Source organism: Synchytrium microbalum (assembly GCF_006535985.1).
Source record: "Synchytrium microbalum strain JEL517 chromosome Unknown SmJEL517_scf0060, whole genome shotgun sequence".
NCBI classification, from domain to species: Eukaryota; Fungi; Chytridiomycota; class Chytridiomycetes; order Synchytriales; family Synchytriaceae; genus Synchytrium; species Synchytrium microbalum.
The window spans coordinates 26,643-54,189 of NW_022158409.1; the positions used below are offsets into that span (position 1 = coordinate 26,643).

Below are 27,547 nucleotides of genomic sequence, written 5' to 3' on the forward strand. Positions count from 1 at the left end.
GATTGGAATCTGGCAACGCTTCGAAAGATATATTGTGAAATCACCACTTATCGTAAGCGCTTCTTCGCATCATTCAACTGGATCATCCAACATTGCGGCGGCCGAATCCTAGCAGAACCCATTGGCTTACACAAAGATCCGTACATTAACCAAATGGCCTGTCGAGCAAAGACACATTCGTCATATAATAGCGAGTACCCTTATATCATGTTGTAAACATCTCAAATATCTCACGATCTGTCTCTCGTTGTTGAGGTTACATATTCCCATCTATGACAACTTTAGAAGTGACGTAAGCTAACGAATCTGCAGTGAGACTACCCGGTAAATTGTTGGAATTTGCCTCAACACATCCCGAAATCAATTCATTAGAATAACTGCAGTGCCTGTATCCCGGGACCCATTAGCGAAGCCCCGAGCAAATGGCATCTCGGGACTGTCGGGACTTTCGAAACTCCTAGTGTGATAGATAGTGTTGAATGGACTTCTCTGGTCAAAGGCAGCAAAGAAACACTCGTAGCATTTGCATTATGAGTGTTCTAGACGACATCTCGTGTGCTACTCACGGGACATTTATCAATCTGATCAGTGTAGAAGTGAAGAGTAGTAATATGCCGACTGGATATCTCCAGTCTTTACTGGTTTGTCAATTTGAGGTTTTGCGCCTCTCTTTTGTTGAAGGGATAGTGGTCGAAGGTAAAGAGTCATTGCATTGAATATCTTTACTATGGACAATTACATGACTCTCTGAATAGAACTCGAGAGATCGTTGATAAAGTCATCCACCACGTTAGAGACGCTGGAGTTGTGTTTGGAGCAGACCTTTGTCGAACATCGAATATTCCTGGAAAACACCTCCCATCGCTAAAGGACCTGACATTATGTGATGAGGACGCTATTGCTGGTGGACTCTCAATAAGGTCGAATCCATTGAACAGTGTGATCTCAATGGATCTTCCGTTATCAAACAGATGAAGAACAGGCAGATTACGGGAGCTTGGCGACAGTCCTGCCGAATCTCCAAGAACTATCACTTGCGGCAACCGATGACTTGGATTTGACGGATGACAATATGGGAGAGATTGTAGCTAGGTTGCATAAAATGGAGCTCCTCAGATTTGGCCTTGGTATTTTGGGACATGTCTTGTCAGGTAATGCCTTGATGGTGGCCTACATGCTAAGACCTTCGAGCTCCGCGGTATTGGAACTTGAGGGCGTTGGAGAGCTGTTGTTTGCTGGAGCAATTGCTCAGGGACTACCAAACGACTTGACGCAACAAGGTATTCAGTTACGTGAACGTGTTGCTGCAGCTACAAACCACAAACTATGTATCGGGATGTATTGGAGGTGTCTAGCGTTAAAAGATCAGGGAAGCTGTGCCAGAAAGCGTAGGTTAGAGCATCCCCTCGGGCTACATTAATGTATAGAATTTAAATCAAAATACGAAATAGCAGTTCCTGCAATAGTTCCTCATCGCGTCATCTCGTCTTGACCCCTGTTTGTGTCGTCGTTTCTACAGTTTGTGAATCTTTCCGAGTTCGTGATTACGTACAATCTAGCTCGGAGCTACAGAACGAAAGTCAAATCAAGCTGGTTCTCTGCCTTGATACAAGATCGTTTGCATTAATATTGAATCTACTGTCTCCTTACTTGGACAATTGAATAATTTGAAGTATGAAACGTTTGCAATTTATGACCAAATGTTGGTGGATCAGCTTAATTCAAACATCTACATGGCCTGCGCATCAAAACATCAACAAGTTACTCACAATTTCTGACCAAACTTCGTTTTCGATAGATAAATAGTTCCCACATTTATGAAAACTCGTAGTTAAAAGCTAAAGAATGTAGAGCCAAAAAAACCCGAGATAGAGAAGGTGGCCACTGCTACTCTTTCGCTTCCATTGCTAGTGCTGTGATCGAAAATATGGATCATGTAGACGACGAGGAGCCGTTTTCGCTTCATGCCGAGCAGAAGGACTTATACTCAGCGGCTCTAGTCTACAAGGACTGGAATATGGCAGCAGTCAGAAAGCTGTATAGGAACATCAAAACTGACTCCAAGTTTTCGCAGGTCATATGTAAACTGTGTCTTCCGATCAGCCCACTCACACAATCCGATATATTCCCGAAATCCATTCATTCACACCAAATCCTTTCGACGCAGGAATGGCCATCTAATATGGAAGGTGTCCGAGATATCGTATGTAAAAGTCTCATGTCGTCTTGTAAAAACCCTCGAGGTACTGACCATCCGAGACTACGAACTCTCGTCGCTTATTCACGTAGCTTCATCGATAGTCTCCTTAAAATTGAATAATCTGTATCGCCGTACCGCACCGTCGACAGCACCATTGATCCCCCCATTTGACTGGTCGCAGTTTGCTTCGAGGGCGTCCCAATATAAAGACTCTCGAATTACTTTACCCAGCTGCCCCTGGCACCAATAAAGCCCTGGAGCCATAGAAAATCTCTACCTTCGAAAGTTACGGTAGTGGTTTAAACTCCAACGTGTGGAAGTCACTATATCTTATAAATGGCTTCGACTTCACTTTTGCTGAGCATGGTGGATTTGTAAATCTCACTAGAGTATCCGTTCATGACGGTTTGCCCACTGGATTCGTTTCAGCTTTAATCTGCTCTCGCCTGGCATATCTCTATCTTAAGTCTTTCTCGACAACAGGCAATACCTCATCTCATTTTCAAAATGTGAAAATTCAAAGGCTCAAACTTTCTCAATAGAGCTAAAGGCTTTGTTGGTCAAGTCTCGTGCATCCCTGACAACCTTGAGGCTTGAGTTGCACGGGACCAACATTGAGAACCCCATCTTCCATAATGATTTCCGGGTATTAGAAGATCTCCATATCTCCAATATTGATGCTGGGAGTGGTGGCCTGTTTAGGCGAACAACCCTATGGCGAGTGTGAAGTACAAACTTCGTATCAGAGAACAGGAAGGGCAAATATATTACGGGGACTTGGCTGAAGTATTGCCGAATCTTGAAGAGATAGAAATTAAGGCCAGTCGCCACAAACTAGCTTTGACGGATGAACACGTTCATAGACTTGTAATAGGTTTGCCTGAGCTCGATACTATCATCTGTCAAACGGATCGTAAACTGGAACATCGGGTCATTCTGAATGGCAATGCTTCATTGGACGCTATCTCATTAAGATCACCAGACGCCCCAAGACTTTACCTGGTATGGAATGGGAAGGTGTTGTTTAATGAGGAGATTGCTCGGAATGTACCAAAAGCTGTGAAAAGACAGGGTGAAATTTTACGAGAACGTGTGGCTATTGCAACGAATGCCAAATTACCTATTTATGAGGGGTGGACATGTCGCGTAGCTTGAAGCATGTAGCGGGCTGATTTTGTAAAATAGTAACAATGGAAGGAATTAAGGGAAGCCCATGGTAATTTATAAATCGTTGAGCTTGGATTGTCGACGTTACTGATATTGTTGTCATCAAGTCCCAGTTGACGTCAGTGAGGAACAGCCTTACTTGACCCAGAGAGAATTTCTTTCGCTGGCTGGATCTCGATTTAAGGCAACAGAAAGGCTCGCCGGCGGAATGCAGCAATCCGTCCACATGGATTTTTCGTGTTTGAGACTATGCGATCAAGTAATTGTGCGGTAGATGATCGTGTACACGTATCAGATCATGTGGATTTAGCATTTGTTCGGCCTCCTTGGGCCCTCCTTGTCGATTAAATGGCAATGTGGTATACTTAATCACGTTCCGAACATCACAACTCGACGCACACCAGGGACTCATTTACAAATCACACTTACACGGCCTTGAGCAGAGCTATAGCCTGTAACCCTAACACTGGCTCCCTCAACATGGATTTTTCGACATCTCTTCCTGCTGAATTGAGCTACAAGATATTCAGCTTTTTAAACGCTAAAGAATTAGCCAAAGTAGCGAAAGTTAACAAGCTCTTCCAAGAATTCTCAAACGATAATACTTTATGGTCGCTACTTTGCCGTAAGTTGTTTGTTGATTCATGTTGCAGTTTGGGTCGTCATTACATTTGGAATTGTGGACTGACTTATGCAGAGGGGATGATTTCTGTGCTCACGGGCAGAGGAGAGTCAAGACGTTATTCAATGCATGAATATTTTCAAATTGGAGGCTTTCTTCACTTATCGATACCTCACTTGATGCACTTGAAGCAACGTGGAAATTGTCATACAATGAAAGCTTTTCCTCACAGTTCTTCTCCTAGTTCATAAATGGAAGGGAAAACAATACATAAAGACTGGTAGACTGCATCCTCTGGCCGATTACTCGAAATGCATCGATACGTTGGAGGAACAGGAGCTTCGGCAAGTGATTCACGATCGATTTCAAAATCCTGCAGAGAGAGCCAAGAACACGGTTCTGGCTGCTCAAAACAATATTGCCGCCCTAAGGGAATGTGTGCTGGCTCGTCCAGATCATGCGCCAGCTAATGTCGCTCAAGACAGTAAATGGAAGTGCTCTTATGTAGCGGCTATAGTCGATGCTGAACGATGCTTTGTCACATTCGAGGAAGTCTCATCTATCGCATGGTATGTATATTGTTTTCCTGTTTGTCGTGGTAAAACGGAGAGTAGTAGTATCAAGCCCCAAACAATTTTCTAACAGGGAATATGATGCAAGGAACTTTAACTTCGGCGACGAGGATGAAGATGAAGGATTCAGAGCCAGAGCTTGGTTTCGTCCTACTGGATACTGGGAGAGCTCGATCTGGTCTGATAGATTACGATGGAGATACGACCCAGCCACTCGCAAGGTAAAACGTTGGACGGAAACCAGCCAATTTCTTAACACAATTCGCTGTTTTCTTACCATCAGTCTTATAGACACGAGTCAATACTAACCCTGCGCATGAGGTGGTACGAACAACCGACTGGGGATTTGAAATGTCTAATCAATATGGCAAGTAGACATATAAACGTCTTGTATCAAATTGGTATGAGCTGACACATTCACTCGATAGCGACCTATACCTCCTTGGGCTACTATGTGTGGGACGATGAAAACTGATTGGTTGTCGTATCTGATCTGTTTGCTTGGTCAATGTTATCTTTCTGTGCGATGCTCCGTTTATATTCTTGTACTTATACTACTGCCTGATGAACAAAACTATAAATCATTCTTTTTGTATGACTTGCTTTATTGATTCTCGTTACTAGTATCAAAGGAAAGCGTCAATTGTCGCAATCTGATCTGAGACCGTTCGAGTAGATAAGTCTAGTCCTTGAATATGTAGAGACATTTTACAGCATGGAGATACTATTTCCGTTGATCCTTGCTGCAATTACACTCCTTTTTGCTGCGCTTTGATGTCAGGAACGAAATTTCAAAACCTGAATCGGATTGAAATGGCATGAAAAAATGCTGACACCGCTTTTCTTTTACAGCCGCTTTGCTGATGAGTTACTCTCGCTCGTCATTGCTACGTACATCAATGGTGCTTTAAGAACGCTGCATTATGATAGCATAGGCCCCAAGACAATACTAAAGTAGTTATCTTATCTCGCTGGTGTCCATCATTCTTGCAGGCCTTGCTTGACTTTGGACCTTGGAAGGCAAGCTGTGACCTTGGATTTGACGGATGAGTATGTATGAAGACTTTTAGCCAGGTTACATAATTTAGGGTCTCTCAGCTTCACAGGTGGTGAGGAATTGGACCTACCCGTACCACCCGTCATATCTGGTAACGCATTGCTGAAAGCCATGTCATTGAAACCGCCAAACTTTCCAGTATTGGATCTTGCTGGAGGTGGAAATATATGGTTTGTTGGAGGAGTGGGTCAGGGACTACCAGAAGACAAGGTCGAACAAGGAAGACAGTTGCTTGAACGTGTCGCTGCAGCCACCAGCCGCAAACTACTTGTATGCGGTTATTGGGTGTGCTTTGTCGCAAATGGAAAATATATAGTATGTAGGAACAGCAAAATCTATTTACAAATAAAAATATAAGAACTATGTATGATAATATAAAGACCTGAATGTAGACGCTCATCACTTCGTGTTTGGTTGCGAGCTTTGCGACTTTGCGACATTGGTTGTGTTTTTTGATCACTTCGTCCCAAACATCATTCACATCACTACCTTGCGCATGGGCACTTGAATACACGTCAATTCTCGGTTTATATCAAATTAGTTGCTTCGAGTCACTTGGAAAGGGTGAGTTTGAGCGCAGTTTATTGCAAAGTCGTCTTCATGCCTTCATTTGAACATGAATTGCTATCATTTATTTATTTATTTACTCTTTTTCACATTATGAGTCATATAATTGTGTGTTATGACGCCTATTCTTCTCAGCATCGTCGAGTTTGCATCAAACATTGCACCAACGTTGAACATTCAACATTTCTAACGACCAACTGATTAGATTGGTACCAAGTCTGGTTGTATCATCAACCAATAAAGTACAGTCGAGTCTGCAATTGAATATGGCCGCCCAATCTCGGCATCTCCCACTCGTAGTCCTCGATTGTGTCGTAAAGCATGTGGACGAGGACAAGACCCTATACTCTCTGGCGGTAGTATCGAAAGACTGGAATTTCGCATCAATCAGAAAGCTATATCGTAACATCAACACAAATCGTGACGGCTTTGTCAAGTCATTCATCAACTGCACGTTTGAATCCGTAAACTCGATTAAACCGGCGTATTCCCAACGCCCGTGGATCCACACCAGGTGTCTTACAGTAACGTCACTTCCAGTAAAGGTGCAGGATATTCGTGACATTGTTGCGAAACGCCTCCTCGTATGTTGTGAAAATCTAAAAAGTCTGGTAATCCGAGAAGACCAACTGCCATTACTGGATTTCGTATCCCCGTCCGTCGTAGCTTTGAGATTGAAAAGTGTCCCTGCATCAGAAGCCGACCCCGCTCCGATTATTCCACCATACAACAAATGGATGGAATTCGCCTCACGACACCCAACTATGCACACCTTGGATTTACACAAACTACCCGCGGGCATGAATGAAGCTCTACACAAATGGCATCTTGACCTCTTTAGATGTCAAAGTAATATAGATAGTGATGGATGGGTCGCCCTTGTCACCGGCAGCAAGGAGTCATTACGGCTTATAAGCCTCCGCAATATCTCTGATATCTTGTGTGTTGCACATGGTACGTTCTCCAATCTAACCAGCGTGGCGGTTGCAAAGTGTGTATTGCCGACTGGATTTCTCGAATCGCTACAGCGTTGTCGGCTGGAGGAATTAAGTCTGGTCCAGGTTGATGGGATTGTAGCACAAGGTAACGAACGGGCTAGGTCTTTCGTCCCTGCATAAGCATAAGCAGACTAACAATTTCATCAAACAGATTTAGAACGGCTTTTGTTAAAGGTATCCATGACATTAAAGTCGTTTCTATACGATTGTAAGGAGCCCCAGATTACACGACCAATATTCTCCGCAAGTAGCTTTCCAGCTCTAAAAGGTCTCGATATATTCGCTGCAGATGCTCTGGCTGGTGGACTACTATCGAGAACAGTCCCGATGCCTGTTGTCACATCCATCGCACTCACCGTAAAGCCGAACGAAGAACAAATGGACTATGACAAACTGACGGTAATCTTGCCGAATCTGGAGCATCTCTCCATTATCGCAGCCCATCACTGGAATCTGACTGATGAACATATGGGAAGACTTGTCGCTGGACTACCGAGACTGAAATTCTTGGGCTTGTGTAGTGCTGTCGCCATCTCTGGGAATTCCTTGTTGACTGCAGTGTCACTGAGGCCGTCAACATCTCCAGCTATAGAGCTTGAAGGGTCCGGGAAGATCTGGTTTGTTGGAGGGATTACTGAGGGACTACCAACAGAAGAGAAGGAACAAGGCGTACAGTTGCGTGAACGTGTGGCTGTAGCTACAAACCGTAAATTGTGTATTGGTAAAGGTTGGACGTGCCGTGTGCCATATGAAGGGAGGATTAGGAGGTTGTATGATATGGATGACGATTAGGCAGGTAAATAGACCTAGGTGTAATAGACAAACGCACCACAACTAGTCTCAATTCGTCTTTGATTGCGAGCTTTGCAAGTTTTTGCGACCATGGTTGTGTTTCTTGACCACTTCGTCCTAAACATCGCTCACATCACTAGCTCGTAGGCCGCAGCGTGATTATTCGTCGATTGTTGGTTGACATCGTAGTAGTCGCTTCGAGTCTTTTGGAACTTGCCAACAGTTTGATGAAAGGTGAGTACGGTTTTGGCGCAGCACGTCCAAAGTACGGTTTTTGTCGATACAGTTGAGCTTGCATTACGATACTCTATTTTCTTACATTATATTAAATTATAATCTGCGTTATTCCGCCTCCTCTTCTCAGCAACGTCGAGTTTGCATCGACATTAAACACTCAAAACATTATTAACGACCAAATGATTAGATTGAACCCAAGTCCCGTCAGATCTTCAAGCAATAAAAGTAGAATCGAGTCTGTCATTGAATATGGCTGCTCAATCTCGGCATCTCCCACTGGTAGTCCTCGATGGTGTTCTAGAGCACGTCGGCGAGGACAAGACCCTATACTCGACGCCTCCAGTATCAAAAGACTGGAACCTGGCAACCGTCTGCAAACTATGTCGTCATATCAACACAAGTCGAGATGGGTTTGTCAAATCATTCATCAACCGCACCTTTGAAACTGTAAACTCGCTTAAACATGGTTATTGGCAAAACCCGTGGATCCACACCAGGATCCTTACAGTAACGTCCGTCCCAACAAAAGTGGAAGATAATCGTGATATTGGCACGAACCGGCTTCTCGTATGCTGTGAAACTCTAAAACGCCTTGTCATTCGAGCGGACCTTCTCGCCTTGTTGGATCCCGCATCCCCTCTCTCGCAGCTTTGAAACTACGTGCTGTTCCCATGTCACAGGTCCAAACCGGTCCGACTCTTCCATACAAATGGATGGACTTTGCCTTACACCACCCAAACATGCACACACTGGATTTGCAAGAGCTACCGTGGGCGTGAATGAAGCCCTAATACGTGGCCTCGTTGCGACTTTAGATGTCAAAATAATCTAGATATTGATGCATGGGTTTCTCTAGTTAGTGGCAGCAAGGACTCATTATGTCGTATCGGCGTTAGCAATAGTCGCTCTGACATCTCGTGTGCTGAACATGGTACATTCTCCAATCTGAACGATGTAGGAGATACAACACCGTGCCAAAAATAAATCTGTAACATATGTGAATAAATGATAGCATATTCAAACTTTGATGGGCTTTGTCCATATGCATAGAGAAGTATAGCAATTGTTGTAAACACATAAACGTAAAAGATCATACAGGTGTTTAATATTTTAATGTGTCCAAATGCATTCTTTATTACAAAAGAGTATACCCAATCCATTCTGGTTCCTCTTAATCATGATCCATTCCGTCGTTATAATCAATTTGATTGACTCGCTTTGCCATTGAAGTAGGAGTTTCATCGGGATCCTGCCCATGTTTTCTGCTGCTCATGTCAGAAGTAGGTGGCATTCCATTCATTTGAGATTCCACGTCCAATCGAGCCTGAGTCTGATCAAACCTGGCTATGAGTTCAGCGGCGTTTGTGGGAGGTTGGAAGTTTGGTATGCATTGTTGGAAGAGTGGAGGATTATACCAAAAGAAGTCTAAGGAAACGAGGGAAGGGATAAGATCGAGGATTCTCCAGAAAACAAAACACGTTTATCACAATAGGATGAATGAGCTTGAGATAGCTTGCCTGTACTGATGCGGTGAAGGCACTGAATGAGATCTGCCATATCCCTTCCTGGAATTTGGATGACACCTCCCTGGATTGAGATTGTTCCTGCCACGACCATTCGGAGAGCACGGAAGATTTTCTCACTTTGACCTTGGACGAATCGAGCATACAGCAGTTGTCGTAGTTCAGTAGTCAGATCCAGTTGCAATTCACTCTTTACATATGTTCGATTCTATACATGTTGACGTTGGAGTATATGTATGTTAGCATTCGCCAACGAGTGACTCATTCCGAGAAACACTTGCTCAAACAACAAAAAGCATTATGCTTGACGTACCAAGTATGCGAATATGCTAGACATGGTAGACGTGGCACGATCGTGGTTGATGAGCAGCTTTGCAAACTGTTTAAACCAAGAAGCAGGGACCTCGATTGAAGAGAGAGTTTCGTACTGTGCAGTGAGTATTTGTGTGATGGAGCCTATGACATTGTCATATAGTTGGCGTCTCATTCCTTGCCAACAGATCGTGTATGCGATACTAGGTGAGAGCGAGAATGGGATGAGGAGGAGTTGGACAAGTAATGACGAAGAGTAACAAGATCAACGAGGTTATGATAATCACCAATTCGCACTTACCGATATAGAGCCTCATGAGAGAAGCTTGCAAGAGGAGTAGTATATTGTTGATCAGGGGACAATACGACCAGAATGAATCTATCCAATTCAGGAAAGTTTGCTTGATAGTATTCTAGAGCCTCTTGTTCTGGACGTGACGTTGATGTTACCAGATTTGACAAGACAGAGGGCGACATTCTGTTTTGAGAATTGAGTCCTCTTCTCCGTGCAATGTAATCCATTTATAACATTAAACAATAACACTTGGTACTTCTACTACTGCTCTCTGTCTTCCAAGCACAGTCTGATGCTGCTCTCTCGTTGACGATATATGATACTACTATAGAATGATGAACTTACTGGTTGGAGACCTGTATGCATTGGCATTTGTAGTTGCTGATACAGTCATCATGGGCCTCCTGTCCTAACCTCTCCCTATCTATCTCTCGCTTGCTGTATCTGGATGAGGACTAATATTGAGCATATGTGACTATGTGAGATAATAAACGATAAACGAATGAAATGACGCGAGATCCTCGTATAACTACATAATTTGATGAAGATGAATCGTGTCGAACTCGCTCTCTTTTGCTCAGCAGCATCAAACTTAGTCACGTCGTCAAGAATCCAACATATAGGCGAAGGCAAGGCAGAGGGATAGTGCATCCAGCAATGTTGCGCCGTAAGAGCTCTCTTAACGATATGGAGAATGACGAGTTTAGTGCCTACTCGCTCCCTCCTTTTGCTAATGCACGAAATAGAGCGGTTGCTGAACAGGTAGAAGATCAACACCATCAGACTCACTAATGTACCCACAACGACATGTCTCTGCCGCGTCTGATCTCTCATCAAACTACTAGGTCAAGGCTAATGAGGCGCGTCTCGCAAAATTACAGGCTCAATATGAAGATCATGCATCTCGAGCAGACGCTATGGCCGGACACATGAGAAATGTCCAACAGGAGCTCCAATACATTCAAGTAATCACACGCATTCACTACGATACACCTTCCTATCCTCATTCATGCATGGGATGACTCCGTATATACGCACAAACTCTGATATGCAAATCGCTCTATAGGGACTATACGAGGCCAAGAATCGTGAAATTCAATCTGAAGAGCACTTCAAAAGTCTGGCTCAACGTGAATTGGGACGATTGTCTGTAGAGCAAAAGAGAATCGAAAAGGATATCTCACAAGTCTCGGAAAACGTAAACCCACTATTGTTGCATGTCGTGTTAGATTAACACCTTCTGACAGGGTTTTCGCTTAGATAACGGCCATTCAAACGTCCATACATCGAGGAAACGAGCGAGTCGACACTCTAAGACGAGAACTCCGTATCGAACGTGAAGAACTAGACGAATGGGTTCGAGCTCAAGCCGAAAAGGAAGAAGACAACCAAGCAATCTTGAAATACTCTAAAGAGGACGAAGCTCGCATCCGCGATCTATCTCTCCAAATAGAACGAGCTGTGGCTGAAGTCTCGCGGAAAAAAGCTCAACTCAGTGCCGAAGTAACTGAAACTCGAGTAGCCCAGCTCGAACTGGATCGAGCTACAGACTCCTTCCGTAAACTCCATTCTGAACGACAAAATTTGATTCAGAAATGGCAGGATGCTATACAGGAGATGCAAGTACGAGATGAGGATATCACGCAAGCTCAAGTCCGTCATCGAGAATCGAATGAAGAAGTGGCTAGGAAACGGGCATTGATTGATGAACGAAGGGCTTTATTGGAGTCTCAAGAACAGGCTAATAGTGAAACCGAAAAGAAGATATTCTTGACTGAACGGTCTGTTGTTAAACTTCGTGAACAGCAACAGGAAGCTTCGAGGGCTTTGATTGAATACCGTGATGAAGTCAATGTGCTGAAGGGAAGCTTGTCCAAAGGTATTCGAGTCTTAAACGGTCTTTCCTCTTTTGCTTACCGAGTTCTAACAACTTCCATTTTTTCGTCTAGCGAGTGCCGATGTATATGCACGAAGATCCGAAATCACTCAATTGAAGAGTGAAATCGAGGACGGTAGTGCTCGACTATCACGCGAAGTGGCTCATAGAGACGCTGCTGTAGCCAAGATGGCAGAAATCAAGAATAAGACTATGACCATTGAATCGAAAGCTTCAGAGGTATCATTCAGAACTTCCTATAGTTTTTTTGCTCTCCTCGCAAATTTTCAGTTTTATCAATTCGGTATATCTCTAGTATGCAACGATGCTCCAAGCTGAGGAATCACGTAGCAAAGAACTGGATAAGGATATCAAGACTCTTCGTGACCAGCGTATGTGTTTCTGTTGCTCTTGGTTCAACCTTTTCTTTGCTCACCATCACAAATACACTAGAATTCAAGAGAACACAAGAATTGCACAAGATGAGGACATCTGAAAAGGCACTAGTCGCTGCAATTGCTGGAAACGAAGCAACTCTTAAGAACTTGAAGGCTAAAGTTCACAAGTATGTCGCTTGGAGAGCTTGCCTTTTCAGCCAAATAATAGTTGCATTCGTACTTGGTCTTTATAACGCTTCGCTCCACTCACTAGGCTTGACCAGGATGCCCTGAAACAGCAATCATTGCTCTATGCACAAGAGTTCGCCATTCAGCAATTAGAACGTCGTGTTCGTCGTGCAAAGGGAGAACGATCTGAGGAAGAACGAGAAGCCTTGAACAAACGTATTTCAGAGTTGACTGCGACCTTAGAACAACAAACAAAACATTCCGTTCTGTTGAATGCTCAATTGAAGAAGGCTCAAGAGGATGTTAGGTATGAATTGGAGTGAATTTTTAATTAATGCAAAAACGGCAACGTGTCCAGCAACATGTACTTTCAGCACTCAGTCTAACTCTTGTTGGCACTTTCAGACATGCCAAGAAGAAGAGTGAAGGTCTACAGAAAGAAAAGGAAGTGGTCCTTCAAGGAATTGATGAGTTGACGCTATACAACGACAGTGCTGTGAGAAGGTTATACAATTTTTCCCCCCGCGATTGTTTTCGCTAACTTTGTTTCCCACAAAATCTCATGTCTAGGCCCAGCAACTATCCCAAAAAGTCCGTGAAAAGGAAGACATCATGGTTGAAGAAAACTTAACTCGTCTAGAACTCAGACGCCTACGTTTCCTCCTTTCATCTCGCGCCGAAACTGTCTTTGATCTGGAAACACGACAACTGACACTCAAACTCGGATTGGAAGAACGATTATCAGACATCCAGTCACATACATCCATCCTGCGTGCTCGTCATCGAGATGTGGAAGAAGCCAAGAGTAAAGTGATGGTCGAGTTACGTGAACGGGTTGCTGGTATTGAAAAATTGAAGAAGAGATATGATATCGTTGTTAATCAGATGGGGAATAATGAGGATGGAGAGGCTGGAGAGACCAAGACTCAGGCATATTATGTGATCAAGGCTGCTCAAGTACGTGACGAGCTTGCATTGTCTTCTTTCAATTATTTCTCATCTGTGCACTCGCTCATTCCATCTCCACACATTTTAGGAACGAGAAGAGTTGCAACGTGAAGGTGATACCCTTGATGTCAGTATTCGCAAAATGGAACGTGAAGTTCGGGCATTGGAGAATACTTTGAAACTCCTCAATGACCGCAACGATTCATACCGTAACCAGTAAGATTCTTACAGTTACCAAATTGAGTATAATTCCTAACTCTGCCGAACTTTGCTTTAGTGTTTACAAGTCAGAAGTAGACGCCAAAGACGTCCAACACAAACAAATGCTCGAACAGCAATACAACGCAATCATGTCCCAAACAAGACTCTGCACCATGGAAGCGGACCGAATCCGATCATCCCTCTCCGAACTCGAATCCAAAATCTCTGAGCTCTCCAAACGCGAAACACATCTCGTATCCAGCACACAACACTTGGAAACCCGATTGACGAGTCTACGTAAAGATGTGGATGATTTACAAGCGCGACGAACAAGAGCAAGCAATCAAGTAGTCAAGATGGCCAAAGATTTGAGAAAGGCTAGAGACGGAGAAGTTCGACATGATGAATTGGATTTAGCAATAAGAACTGGTCGTGATGTGCTGAGTGTATCTGTGGATGCTATTGTTAAGGCTGTTGAGATTCATTGTGGAGGTGATGCGACTAGGATGATGGAGCATTTGCGTGCTGAGGTAAGACTCATTGAATGATCTACTGTAGAATTTTTTTGTGCTCTACCTCAAAATTGGTTGTCAAACTATGAGACTCAAAATCTAATCAATTTTTCTGTGCTGGCCGTCTCAGATCGCATTAGCTGCTCCATCAATCCCAGCTTCAAGATCAACCTCTCGCGCATCATCACATGCAGACGATACATCTTCGACCAATGGATCTGAATCTGGTGGGACAAGACCATCTTCTCGTGCATCGAGTTACGGCATGGCACCACGACGATCTGTGCCAACGAAAAAGAGTACTGGCAAAGAACCGGCAACAACCAAAGGAGCATCTAGGACTGATTTGGATGGTGTGTCTTTGATTTTCGAACTGCAAAAAAATTTAGTAAGTCGTCAGAATTGTGACTAACATTTTCTTTCCACCTCACGCAGCTTCCATGATCACACCACCACAACTACCACGCGCATCATCACTAGTCGGTTCAACATCCAAGAGACCAAGTGTCATTCAGCCTGGGGTTTCATCACGACAAGGACCTGGGATATCAAGTCGAGCAACTCCCGTCACGTCTGGAAGAGCAACACCTGTTAGACAGCAGCAACGAGATAGTGTTTCAGAGACTTCAAGTGGGAGGTCTAGTCGAGCTGCCTAGAATCTTTGTGGTGTGCTTCTTTTTCTTGTGCTTGTATAGGACCTCATTAATTTGGACGAAACAATATATACATTTTCGAAAGAAGAGGATGGGATGTTTGAGGGGTTTGTGTCGGGCTGAATCTTTAAAGTGCCATGCTATGATGTCTGTGTTGAGAAGGTATTTTTTTATCCTCACCTGTGTCTAAAGTCCCCAAAGAAAGACATCTTAGAATGCAAGAGAACCCAAGAATTGAACAAGACGAAAACATCGGGAAAATGTGGTCTAGTTGCTGAGACTGCTGACAACGAAACAATTCTCGAGAACGTAAACGCTAGATCTCACAGGTCTACTACTTCTTCCATCTTGAGTGTCTCAGGTGCAAGTTGTAAAGATGGGTGCTGAGGAACGAAGCATTCAGCCGTTCAGATGGATGTGGTGCTATATCAGGCGGTGTTTTTTGTTTCTCCATTGTGGACACGGAATGCTCACTGACATCAAACCAACTAGATCATCTGTGTTTTCAGATGCGATTAGCTGCGTCGTCAATACCAACTCCAAAATCGCTTCGTTTTGTGCATCCTCACATCTAAACGACACCTTTTCGGCAAACTGTGTCTGAAGTTGGTCATTTTCGGTCTGGCACTGCAGTGGGTTTGTTCTCGCAAAGAAGAGCACGACGAAGAAACCAGCCGCCACAACGGAGCTTTCTGGAACTGATTTAATAGGTATGCATGTTGATTCCTTCAAGTTACAAAGAGTAACTAGTGTATTCATAATTGCCATTCATTGACATTGTGTTCCCACCTGAAACAGCTTAAATAACTACACCACCACAACTAGCAAGTACATCATCGCCGGTTCGACTTATCATACAAGGGGTCTAGTGTTTATTCCCTGAACAACTTCAGGACAAGGAAGAAGCAGGAAAATCACGTAGATCAACTCTCGTTTACTTCAGGAATTAGGCACCTGTAAGACAACCATGAGATTAAGTTTCTCAAGACTCAAGTGGACGACCTAGGCAAACTGTGCAACCACAGTTTGCTCTCGCTCTGGTCTGTGTGCTCTCTTTGTCGCCTTCTTCGTGTAGAAGGTGGACAGATCAGACATTTCGGAATCAAGAACTAGGCCATAACTATTGAATCGAAAGGTTGAGAGGTATTACCGTACGTGACTGCTTGTTTTTTTGCTCACCTTCAAATTTATACTTCTATCAATCCGGTATACCTCTAGTATGCAACGATGCTTCAGGCCAAGAAATCATCAAGATCAACATCTCGCGTATCATCCAAACCAGACGACACCTCATCGTCTAATCAGTTTGAAGCTGGTGGATCAAGACCGTCTTCGCGTGCATCGAGTCACGGAATGGCACCACGTCGATCTGCTGTGAAGGCTCATTGTGGAGAAGATGAAAGAGTCAAGCTCGGTGGTGAAGTACAAGACATCCGACCTCTAGCTGCATGCGCTGACGGATAAAGCCAGAAAGCTCGTGGTTTTTTAGCTCGTGGTTTTTTGGCTCTCATTTTTGGACACTCAAATGCTCACTGAACATCAAACAAGACCATCTGTCATTTCAGATTGGATTGGCTAGCCCGTCGATACCAGCTCCAAGGTCGCCTCATTGCGCGCATATACACGCCTGGACGACACCGTTTCGTCGAATTTTGATATTCACAGAAGAACACTAGGAACAAACCCAGCAAACAAAACCGGAGCCCCTAGAACTGATATAAATTGTGGTGCTTTTGATTCTTCACACTGCGAAAAAAATTGCGATGGATCTGCAGTGGTCATTAACATTGTGATCTCACCTCACACTGTTTCAACGACTACATCACCACAATTACCAAGAACATTATCGCTATTTCGACTCAACATCCAAGAGACCTAGTGTTTATTCGACCTGAGTAACTTCAAGGCAAGGAGGAGCACGAAAATCAAGTTGAGCCACTCCAGTTTACTTCTAGACAAACAACACCTGTTAGACATCAACGGGATTCAGGTTCTTACGCCTCAAGTGGGAGATGTAGTCAAGATGCCCAACAGCTGTTCTTACTCTCGCCAGTATGCTCTCTTTTTTGCTTGTTGACGACCTCTTTGTGAATTGGACAGAAGAAACCTGTGAGAAGAAGAAGATCAAACGTTCATGAGCTGATATGTTAAGTGTCGAATATGTTGGTTATGTGTCATGTCATGCCATGCCATGAATCCATCTTCAATATCGCGTTTTTAGAGATGCCTTTACTACAGCTTCAACCAACACTCATTCCAAATAACAATATAACCAAACACCACAACCAATGAACAACACACCAAGCAGTCGTCTCTTTTTTCATTCGCATAGTCTATTGTGTTTGTGACTAGATAAGAAAAATGAGGCCAGGGGACAGCGAATGTAATACCCCCGTCCAATACGACAAGAAACGGAAATTCTTTACATAAACTACTAACTACTACTAATATAATAAGCCAATCTTGTTTTTAATAATCTTCCAAGTGTGTCAGATACAAAGGGTGGAGTGGTGTGGGTTTGCGATTTTATATATATAACATAAAAGGGAATAAAAAGGGAGTGGAAGAGACTACTGTTTCTTTTATCCCGATTTATATAAGAGTTGGGTCGTTTTTTAGTAGTCCTATGAGGCCGTTGTTGTTGTGGTTGGGTTTGTTGTGTTCGGTATTTGAGGAGCAGCACCACCTCCAGGATTATTACCAGCCGCATTACGTTGTTGCTCTATTGCTCTATCGATCAAATGACATACTTTTTCCATCCTTCCTACTACACTTTGCATTCTCAAAAGGTCATATTTCCGGGTTGGTGATATTGGCAGCAGCGATGCCAACCAAAACGACAAGTCACCAGGATCGGCAGGTGGCATACCATGTTGTCTTTCAAACGAGAAACGAGATTGTTCGGGTAGTGAGGCTATAAAATTATGTATGAAGTCGAGGGCTTTGGTGACTAGTCGTGATAGATGCGATGGTTCGGATGCTGATGGTGGTGGTGTTAGCGGTTCTGCTGTATATTCCGGTACGGGTTGTGATGGTGGTACTGTTGGTGAAGACGTGGTTGGTTGACTGATGACTTTGTGGTCAATACCACTTGGATTACTGGGCATCTGATGCTCACCCATTGGATGATCTGAGTGTTCGTCCATACTGGTAGAGGTAGCAGCTGCTGAAGAAGACCATGTTGTAGCTTGAGAATCACCAGACCACCTATTAGCCCAATCCGACACTACTTGCACATTACTACTGTTGCTACTCATGACTGTTGCTGGATCTTCATCTTCTAGATCTATGTCTTCTAGCCGTTCGATACGAGCGGTTGAAAATCCTACATCATTGGTACTTCGTTCCAATACTTTGAATCTATATATTCCTATCGTATCAATGAGATACCTTGGCAGAGCATTGTCATCATCACCAGTCAAGTCGGTACCCGGTTCATTTATAGGTTCACAGCGGCGTATCTCTACCATGGTTCCATACTCGGCAAATGCTCCTACTGATGACGGTAGCACTACACCAAATCGTTTATCGGTTTCCATGGCCCGTTTCACTAGAATGCGATCTGTCATGGGGAACAAGGAAAGTTAAAATCCAGGACATCATCAAATATCAATCGATCCAAGCTTCATGAAAGAAACAAGTACGTACATCGTGGTTCGAATATGTGCAAGAAGCACGGCATTCCAGGGTATACGAGTGTACAAATAAACATGGGTATCCACGAATCAGGACCAGTGGCTCTTTCATTCAGACTGACTGTCCTTGCCTCCGTGGGCTCTGGATAGTAGGTGGTTATAATCTTGTTGAGGATGATATTGGGTTGCCGTCGCAAGTAGTGACCATATGAAGCCAGTGGGGCTCTGCATAGCGGACATTTACGATTATGATCTGTAGATTCAAGCAGACACGGCCGACACCATGTATGCCCACATGGACAAGTGACTGGATCGTAGAGCAGATTGTAACATAGTAGACATTCAAAGTCGGCGGCCGCCAGTGGTAATTCCAGAGGTGTCTGCGAGGGTGGAATAGTAATAGGATGCGATAGATGCGATGATGTGATTGGTATATTCGATGTATCTAGTGGTGCTGGTTTTGCGGGTAGTGCCTTTTTGATCTCACTACTAGTACTAGCTGTCCTATGAGGCTGCATCCATGCGGTATTAGACGACAGTATGATGCCAGATTGGGCAGCCAAAGCAACTATCTCTGTAGTCACAAGCCTAGACTTTTGAATATCAGGTATGGAGCGAGTTTCACTCAAGGCTTGATCCCATCGACCAAGAGCAGCGAGAACGCGGATATGTCCTAGTATAGAGGGTTCTAATAGCGGGAAGACAGCTAGAGACTCTCTATACAGTCCTTCGGCTTGGTTGAGGTTGGTCTGTATGGTGATTACTGAGTTGTCATCGATGTGAGCAAATGGATCGGCACCATCGATGGCCATGAGTGTTTCGTCTGGTATGTTATTGGCAACACCTGATATGGAAGCTTTGATATGAGGAGCAGCTAGTTTGTAGGCCTTTCGACATAACTTGGTTGCTAGGGCAGCTTCCGGTAGGTACTTTTCGATTGTACTGGAGACAGTGACGTCTGTTCTTTCATTGTGATATTGATGCCTCTTTCCACATACGGCCGCTGGACATAAGTAAAAGGACAGCAGCTAGAATGTAGGGAAGTGTGAGTGTTTACGTAAAAAGCTTTATTGTCAGAGGCTGTATCAAGTGTGGGTTTGAGAGGAGAACGAACCGGTGATTCTATGACGGGAGCAGCGTGTGCATTGTCGGCAGTGGAGGTAGTCCTTAACAGCTCCTGTGTGGGAATATTGAGTGTGAGGCGTCAAGATCCGTTTTCTCCAAAGTGATGAATCAAGATGTTTCAACAACAATGGGGTCGCAAATGGAGGAGACAGTTCAAGAGAGCAAGTGGATGAGGGTGGATGTAGCAGCAAGCAGGAGGACATACCTGACCGCGGATGTCTCGTTTAGGGAAGCAGTGTCGACAAACCAAAAAACCACAGGGCAGACTGATGGGGAACTCTAGCAGTAGATGACAGACAGGACAAGAGCACCAGTCCAATAGAGTGTTTAGCATTCCCGACAGGTTTCTCGTTCATAGTCCTAGTGTTTTTATATTTCGCTCATGATGGCAGTTACCGTAGTTCATCCAAAATGGAGAAACTTGCTTGGTTGGTTTGATTAAGGAAAGGGACTGAGTGGCTGAATACCGACAAACAAAAACGGGAAGGTCGAGAACGTCCAAAATGCAAATCTGGAACCATCCACCAACCATCCAAGCGAAAATCTCCCAAAGCATACACGTCCTTGTTCTCTCGTCCGCAGATTTCAACCAATCGCCGACCACACTCGGTGTAGATGCAAACCACAACCACTTGTATTGAACATTTATAGTTGAATCACAGTTTACAATACCCCGACATCATACTAATCGATACTCCCCCAGGCAGCGCTCACACAAGATAATAAGACCCATTCGGTTTCGTTCGTACCGCGAGCTAACGCGACCTAAACGTCCTCCAACCAGACCTATTTCAATAGCAGCTATGGTTTCAAATACTTAAAAATATGTTGGTCTCCATCCAAAATCCCACAAAAAATTCAAGGTTGTCAAGGTTCTCGATACAGACCAACCATCAACTGTAGCGTCATAAAACCTAACCGCACACGCATCCTTATGATTACGATCGAAGCTTGTACTCCTTGAGAGCCAATTTTCACCTCAACCAGTCATACTTTCTCGATGCTTAAATCCCAAACACACGACAACTGACACCACTCCCGGCCCCCCACACCACTCTATCGCGTAAAGAGAATGTCAAGCTGCTTGGCTATTACATTCAGTCAGAAATTTATTCGCGACCGTCACAAAATTGTCCATCATCGCAAACCATCAAACACATCCGAAAGAAAAGCCTGCATCCGAAAACGGCTAGACACACGTCTCAACAAGAGGAGAATGCATTTCAAATGTGGGAGAGTATCAAGAGGAGAATGGGCTGAATGGGCACTTCTAGTCGGACATGATGCTTTTGCTTGTTGAGCTATACCACACGCACGTGGCAACAACCTTGATGTAGACGACGAAAAAGCATAGATGTATACACGTGTAATAGGCCTGGGACCTCTATATATTGATTTCAACTTTGATCCTGCAAATACCGCCACCACAAGTTTGTCTAGAACGCATCCATCGACAAAAAAAATAAAACACATCTGGCTCGTGAAGCACAGCACATGTCTTGTCCGTATCATAGCGGCAAGGGATCGATGGAGTAGATCAAAACGGCAACGCATCTATGCACGGATCTGCCGTCTATTAGAAGGTCAAAGTCGCCCTGGAAGTCTTGATCGTATTAGTCGGTTCCGATAAAACTCGAGTGTATTGCGGGACAAGGCGCCACTTTACACCACCAACATTGGAAGGAGTATGGTGACGATGGTATGCTCAATTTAACGTTAATTGTATGCTTGATTATGTATTTAGTCATGATATGACATCGAGAGAAGCACGTAAACCACCAATTCAACACCACCAGCATGTCGAGGTCTCCGACTACGGTTGAGCTACTATTTCGCTCGAATAGAGCGTCGATAAGGCCTTGCTGAAATGCAAACTTTCTTTGGGCCTTGCTGCTATTGCCAACCATTCTTACTGCTCCAACTGCCAAGGCATGCGAGAAGCCCCAGTTTCTGAAACTAGTCGTTGAGGGTTGAAAATACTTTGAAGTACGTGTCCCACAAAACCGTATGGTAAGAACTCACTTTACAACTCACTATACTTTTACTTATTTGGTGCCTATCGCTCGCGTTGAGTTGGAATCTCCACATTAGATGTAAAAGTGCTCGTCATCAACACCGAATACCACACAATTCACACACGATTGGCAGAGATGCAAACGTGCAGACTGTCAAAACACCTCGCAGATGGCTGCTTTTAGTTCACGGTCTAGCAGGTGCAGGAACGCCTCTTCTGGCTCCTGAGTATCCTACAGACCATTGTCAAGAGTACACAGACGACGGGTGAATTTCCAAGGAATCGTCTGAACGATTCCATGAAGACTTGGCCCAATGGTGGATGTAATCACAATCAAGGCACATAATCAACAATCTCCAATGAGATTAGGCTTCATATGTGGATAAACTCAAGGGAGTGTCAAAGGATTCTTTTGGGCAAGTAAGGAAACGTCAAGGCATTTCATTGTGATATTGATTTTTTTTTTTTTTGCTGACAACAGTTCTTATAGAAGTCATTCTAACAACTACATGCGCGCGTATCGGAAATAGATTCGAACTTGCAGCACCCATGTTTCATCGACTGAAGCCATGGTCCACGCCAAGACACATATAACATTACACAGTACATCAGACATTCAATAGACGCAATGCCAAAGAGCCAGAAAGAGTCAAACAGATAACACAATAGATTGCTGGTATATCGCTCGCAGAGGTACAAGCTGTATCGTATCTACGAGGCATTGAACTGTGCTCTATAAATCGGTTTCTCATGACGAGTCCGTATGTATTAGAAGTGGCCAACAAGGCTATAATAAACTGCTACAATCTATCTTTCCCTCCGACCGGCTTGAATCAATGTACATGCAGTCAAGGATGAAGCTCCTCCACGATGTTTGAATGTAATTGGTGATGTCTCAACCAACACAATGTTGCACTCGAGTGATGAAAGGTATCACATAGGCGCATTGAACCTGCTCCTTCATCGAGCTCGTATATATATACTTCCAGACCTTTTGCGATCATCATATCACCCTCCTTGAGACGAGTACTTGGCCTGTGATGTCAAGTCACTGGATATTGGTATCAACGTGTTTGATGACCATATAGCGTCGTCATGGTGAGTATTTCATCTTGGTAACCATCTCTCCAATACCAACTTCTCTATTCCAAAGGATATTACTCATTCATGCCATCAATTCCCTCATATTCGAGTCAACAAGCTGCCGAAATGGGGAAACTAGCCTTGTTTCGACGAAACTGAGCTGGAGATTTTTGGCAGCCGACAAACAAACGAGAGACCAGCGCTGAAACACAAAAGATGGAACGTTGTAATGGGATATCTCAGAAAGCATATAGAGTCGCCGACACATCCGCAGTTGCACGCAATGAGTCCAAAAACACCATAGTTTCGGTCATTTAACTGTAGATTGTTACTGACTCGGCTACAAGCAAGTCTGACTTTACAAATTCTTGTTATATGTGTGAGCTGCAAATCTTGCCCAATGTTTGAACATTGAGTCGTTCAACAACAGTAGGAGAACACTCAAATTCACTCTCACAGACCTTCAGCGCGAGACCACACATGGTTTAAAAGTGTAGACCGTGACTCTAAACAGGCCTGTTTAATAACAAATTACGGGGTTCAAACAGCTTTCAAACTGCATTCAATAAGATACAGTTGGTCATTGACGCTTCTCAATATTCTTCAACACTTTCTTGTATCCAACACAACAAGCAGAGAATTTCATCCATGTTTCAAACAAATCATCTTCATTTGCAGCGATTAGACCGTTCCATACAACAAGAGTGTGTTTGTGTTCGTTCAAGCAAAAAAAAGGGATGTTGATGATGGCAGGATCGAGTTCCTTGCAAAAGGGACTCAGAATTGACAGCTTCATCATGCATCATCCATCTTTTCCATAAAGCACGGTTTGGAGCTGGAATGACTAGGATGAAACGGTGTTAATTTTATTGGATGTTTATACACCAACAAAAAAGGTGACAAGGAAATGTCACCTCCAAGCAAGATACTAGTAATGGGTGAACTTACATTCATCAAAAGGCTGGCATCGTGTCCCTTATCACTCCCTCACATTCGTCATCGTCTCAGGTAGCCGACCGAAACTGTAAAAATGTTTGAAAAGAAAAAAGGACCTCACAAGCAACACCACACGACACTTCGGCAGGAGTACAGAGAGGACAGCAGATCGATCATGCCGTTCTGGAGTTACAGAAACGATTCCATCTTTCTTTACCGACGTTGACCGTCCCTAGGGGCAACATTCGGAGAGAACTTTTCGTGTTTTCTTGTCTTTGCCATCCAATCATCATGTGTGTCGCCTATTTAAAAGGAAAGACGAGACACCTTTTTACCTCCGAACTACGGTCAACACCGTCATGGGTCCTCCCCCTTTCATTCGTGGCCTCGTAAACTTTCAAGATCTGGTACATTCCCCTTACAGATCTGGTCAACTAGTACGCAAATCAAGAAATCAATCCCGACACGATGAGTAACCTGTCACGTAGCAAGTCGGTATATGGCGGCATATTCAAGGAGTTTGCATTGCCTCGCCTTAAACGATCAAACTCGGCTACTGCTGCTTCTGCTGACTTGCAAGAAGCAAAATCCAACATCCCGCCATACAAGAAATCTATGGGTATGATTGCTGTAGATATCAGTGACGACGCCCCTGTCGTCGTTATTCCCGACTCGCCAAACGTCGGGACTCTAATAAACGTTGACGAGGACGACCATCAACAAGCTACTGCTGCTGATAATGATGATACCGAGGCTCCTGCCTCACCTACTGACGCCGCTGCAGCTTCTGCAGAAGATAAAGTCCCTGCTAGTCCAGTTGAAGACGAAAAGAAGGACTTGTTAAATGGTGCTGCTCCTGAACGCAAACCAACGTGGTTGCACCGATATAGTATTCGTAAAGGAGTGTCGAAAAGAAACTCTTTCAAGGATGTACCAACGAAGCTTACTGCTGTGGAAGCTTCTACATTGGCTCGTCTAACGGGGCGCCCTGTAACGGATGCTCAGCTGAATGATCTTAGTACCAAGTCAAGACGTCGCCGTTGGGCTCCGTAAGTCTGGTACTGTTCTTTATTTGTTTGGAATTTTAATAACACTGTTGGATTATTTACCTAGGTTCTGGACGCTGATCGGAATCATCTTATTTATTGGTGCTGCTCTGCCCTTTGCATACTACTTTTTGATTCCCTTCATTGCTCGTAAGTCATGATTGCATTGCATTGCCGTAACCTCTGGTCAATTTAATGGCATCCAAAACACTTGATTGAGATACTCAGCGACTCCAACTGACAAAAAATGCATGAATAGGCCACTCTCTGGCCAACTCGACCATTGACGTCAGACAAGCCAACATCTCCAACCCAACAAACACGTCCTTTGATCTCCACCTTTTACTGGGCGTCTCTGGTGGCGGTATCTTTAGCTCCATGGTCTCATTCGATGGTCCAATCCAAACAGTGTGGAAAAACCAACCCATGTTTAAGCTAGCAAATCTCCCCAACTTTTATATTCAAGGTGGTAACTCTATTATCGAGAGCTCCCAAACTGTTAGTCTAGATGACCCCTCTATATTCGCGGCTTTTACTCGTGAATTGGGAAGTTCCGAGTATGTTGAATGGGATTTGGTTGGATCTGTATCTGTTAACTGGGTCGGTATTGTTATTAAGAATATTGCTATTGCCAAGACTGTTAGGATTGATGGTATGTTTGACATATCATTAATAATACATGTGTTCTGCTCTTTTTGCCTGGCACTGCCGACATCAAGACACTTATACTCGTCCCCTTTTGTAGCTTTGAACGGCTTGAAAAACACAGTCGTGAAGGCATTCGATCTACCAAATGATGATGTCGCTGGCGGCATCCACATCCTACTATCAGTCGACTTTCCCAACCCTTCGCCATTCGCCATTGCAATGGGAACAGTCCAATTCAACATTCTCTACCAAGGCGTCATGTACGGACAGGTATCATCCGGATCACCTGTAAACCTCGCTCCTGGATCCAACATCATCAACATGGCCGGTAACTTACTAAACGTAAACGGAACAAACAGCACAAACGGTCTCGCATCCCAACAATTCAGTCTATACATTGCTGGCGCTACAACCACCTTTCAAGCCGTCGGTGATACCGTCAGTCCATCTATAAACTGGCTGTACTCTGCCTTCCATGGCCTGACAACCGACGTTAATGTATTTGGACAGTCGACACAAATCGTATCTAGTATCCAAATTCCTAGTGTCGGATTACGATTCGATGGATCCGCTACTACTGCTCCTGTATTGGTTATGCCTGGGCTTATGGCTGCTGTTAATCTGCCGTTTGGATTTGGGGTCAACTTTACCTCTATCACCGAGCAATTCAATATGACTTATAATGGAGCTACGTTTGGTACTGTAAAGACTAGTTCTTTGGCAGCTGGAGGTGGATCTGATTATGGTTTCATGGTCGTAAGTAACTGCTGTGGTTGTTGCGGGTTATTTGCATCAAATCATACTGTTTGGAACTCTTGCGTTTTCTTGCGAAAGGAGATAGTTAGAAGTCTTACATTTGTTCAAAATTCACACACCCAGGTCGATGCCGCCAACAGCACAATAAATATCATCCCAGGTCAAGAAGCCGTCTTTAGTGCCATCATGAGCCAGGTCTTCTCGTCTACCACAAACACCACTTGTCTAGTCCAAGGCACTGCCGATGTTGTCATGCAAACTGCCATCGGATCTGTCACCATCCACAACATGCCCTTCACATACCCCATCGTCTTGGAAGGTCTAGGAAAGTTGACAAAGGCTTCCGTTAGTGGACAAGCTCAAGTCACTGGTGGTGACGCTAATGGTGTTAAATTGTCGGTGCCTCTTACTGTACGAATTGTTCCAAACTTGAAGGATTTTTTTTGGCTATCTTGACAGACGCTTGGTTTACTCACACTTTTCAATGATAGGTCTCGAATCCATCCAATGTAGAATTGAACGTCTCATCCGTCAGCTTCGACGTATTCTACGCCGCACAAAATATTGGTAAAATGTTTTTCGACACATTTTCAGTCGCACCCGGAGACAATGCTATGGTTGGCAAAGTAGTATATAATCCTCTTACACCAGACGCCGTCACTGTTGGTGCTCAAATGGTTACCCAGTACTTGGCTGGTCAAGACCAACATGTTACCGCTATTGGAAGTGTAAATAGTACCGTATTCCCTGCTTTAAAGTCTGTATTCTCTCAAGTATCGGTTGATACTACCATGCCTGGTATCCAACAACCTATTGTAAAGCGTGCTGGTATTCGACTGAATAATTTGGCTCAGTACTTGGTTTGGTTGACGGTAAGATCAAGTTGAATTGTTCTCTACCTCAAGAAATGAAATGACTAAAGTCGCTGAATCTCACTGTTTGTTTGCAACTGTAGGTCTACGCCGATAACCCAACCGGCTCCGACATTACCATCAGCTACATCAAAGCCAACATGACCAACATTGATGGTCCCATCGGTGTCATGGATACCGCCACCAACTGGGTTCTCCCTGCATATGGACAAGACATTCCATCACCACCACTCTTGCTAAAGATCACCAAACTGGCTGTACATGATACTATTAAAGGATGCGGTACTCTGAGTACCGATTCCACGGCTCTTGTATGGTTGGCTATTGGATCGTA

At 44.0% G+C, this 27,547-nt stretch overlaps 3 protein-coding genes across 3 annotated transcripts; 1 reads left to right on the top strand and 2 right to left on the bottom strand.

The window, feature by feature from the left end:
* Window positions 1-9,383: 9,383 nt before the first annotated feature.
* SmJEL517_g05808 (uncharacterized protein) lies at window positions 9,384-10,524 on the bottom strand (the record flags this gene model as incomplete). Its single annotated transcript, XM_031171734.1, has 4 exons — window positions 9,384-9,637; window positions 9,700-9,943; window positions 10,049-10,250; window positions 10,349-10,524. 4 exons carry the CDS (start codon window positions 10,522-10,524, stop codon window positions 9,384-9,386), a joined length of 876 nt encoding a protein of 291 aa, XP_031022279.1.
* A 475-nt stretch (window positions 10,525-10,999) lies between these two features.
* Window positions 11,000-16,562, top strand: SmJEL517_g05809 (uncharacterized protein; the record flags this gene model as incomplete). Its single annotated transcript, XM_031171735.1, has 15 exons — window positions 11,000-11,104; window positions 11,188-11,307; window positions 11,409-11,540; window positions 11,603-12,221; window positions 12,292-12,458; window positions 12,535-12,610; window positions 12,672-12,783; window positions 12,870-13,091; window positions 13,190-13,280; window positions 13,355-13,741; window positions 13,821-13,948; window positions 14,010-14,463; window positions 14,576-14,798; window positions 14,881-15,035; window positions 16,317-16,562. 15 exons carry the CDS (start codon window positions 11,000-11,002, stop codon window positions 16,560-16,562), a joined length of 3,237 nt encoding a protein of 1,078 aa, XP_031022280.1.
* A 1,160-nt stretch (window positions 16,563-17,722) lies between these two features.
* Window positions 17,723-20,214, bottom strand: SmJEL517_g05810 (uncharacterized protein; the record flags this gene model as incomplete). The annotated part of the gene is made up of 4 exons (XM_031171736.1): window positions 17,723-18,660; window positions 18,747-19,761; window positions 19,848-19,910; window positions 20,170-20,214. 4 exons carry the CDS (start codon window positions 20,212-20,214, stop codon window positions 17,723-17,725), a joined length of 2,061 nt encoding a protein of 686 aa, XP_031022290.1.
* Between the last annotated feature and the right edge of the window lie 7,333 nt (window positions 20,215-27,547).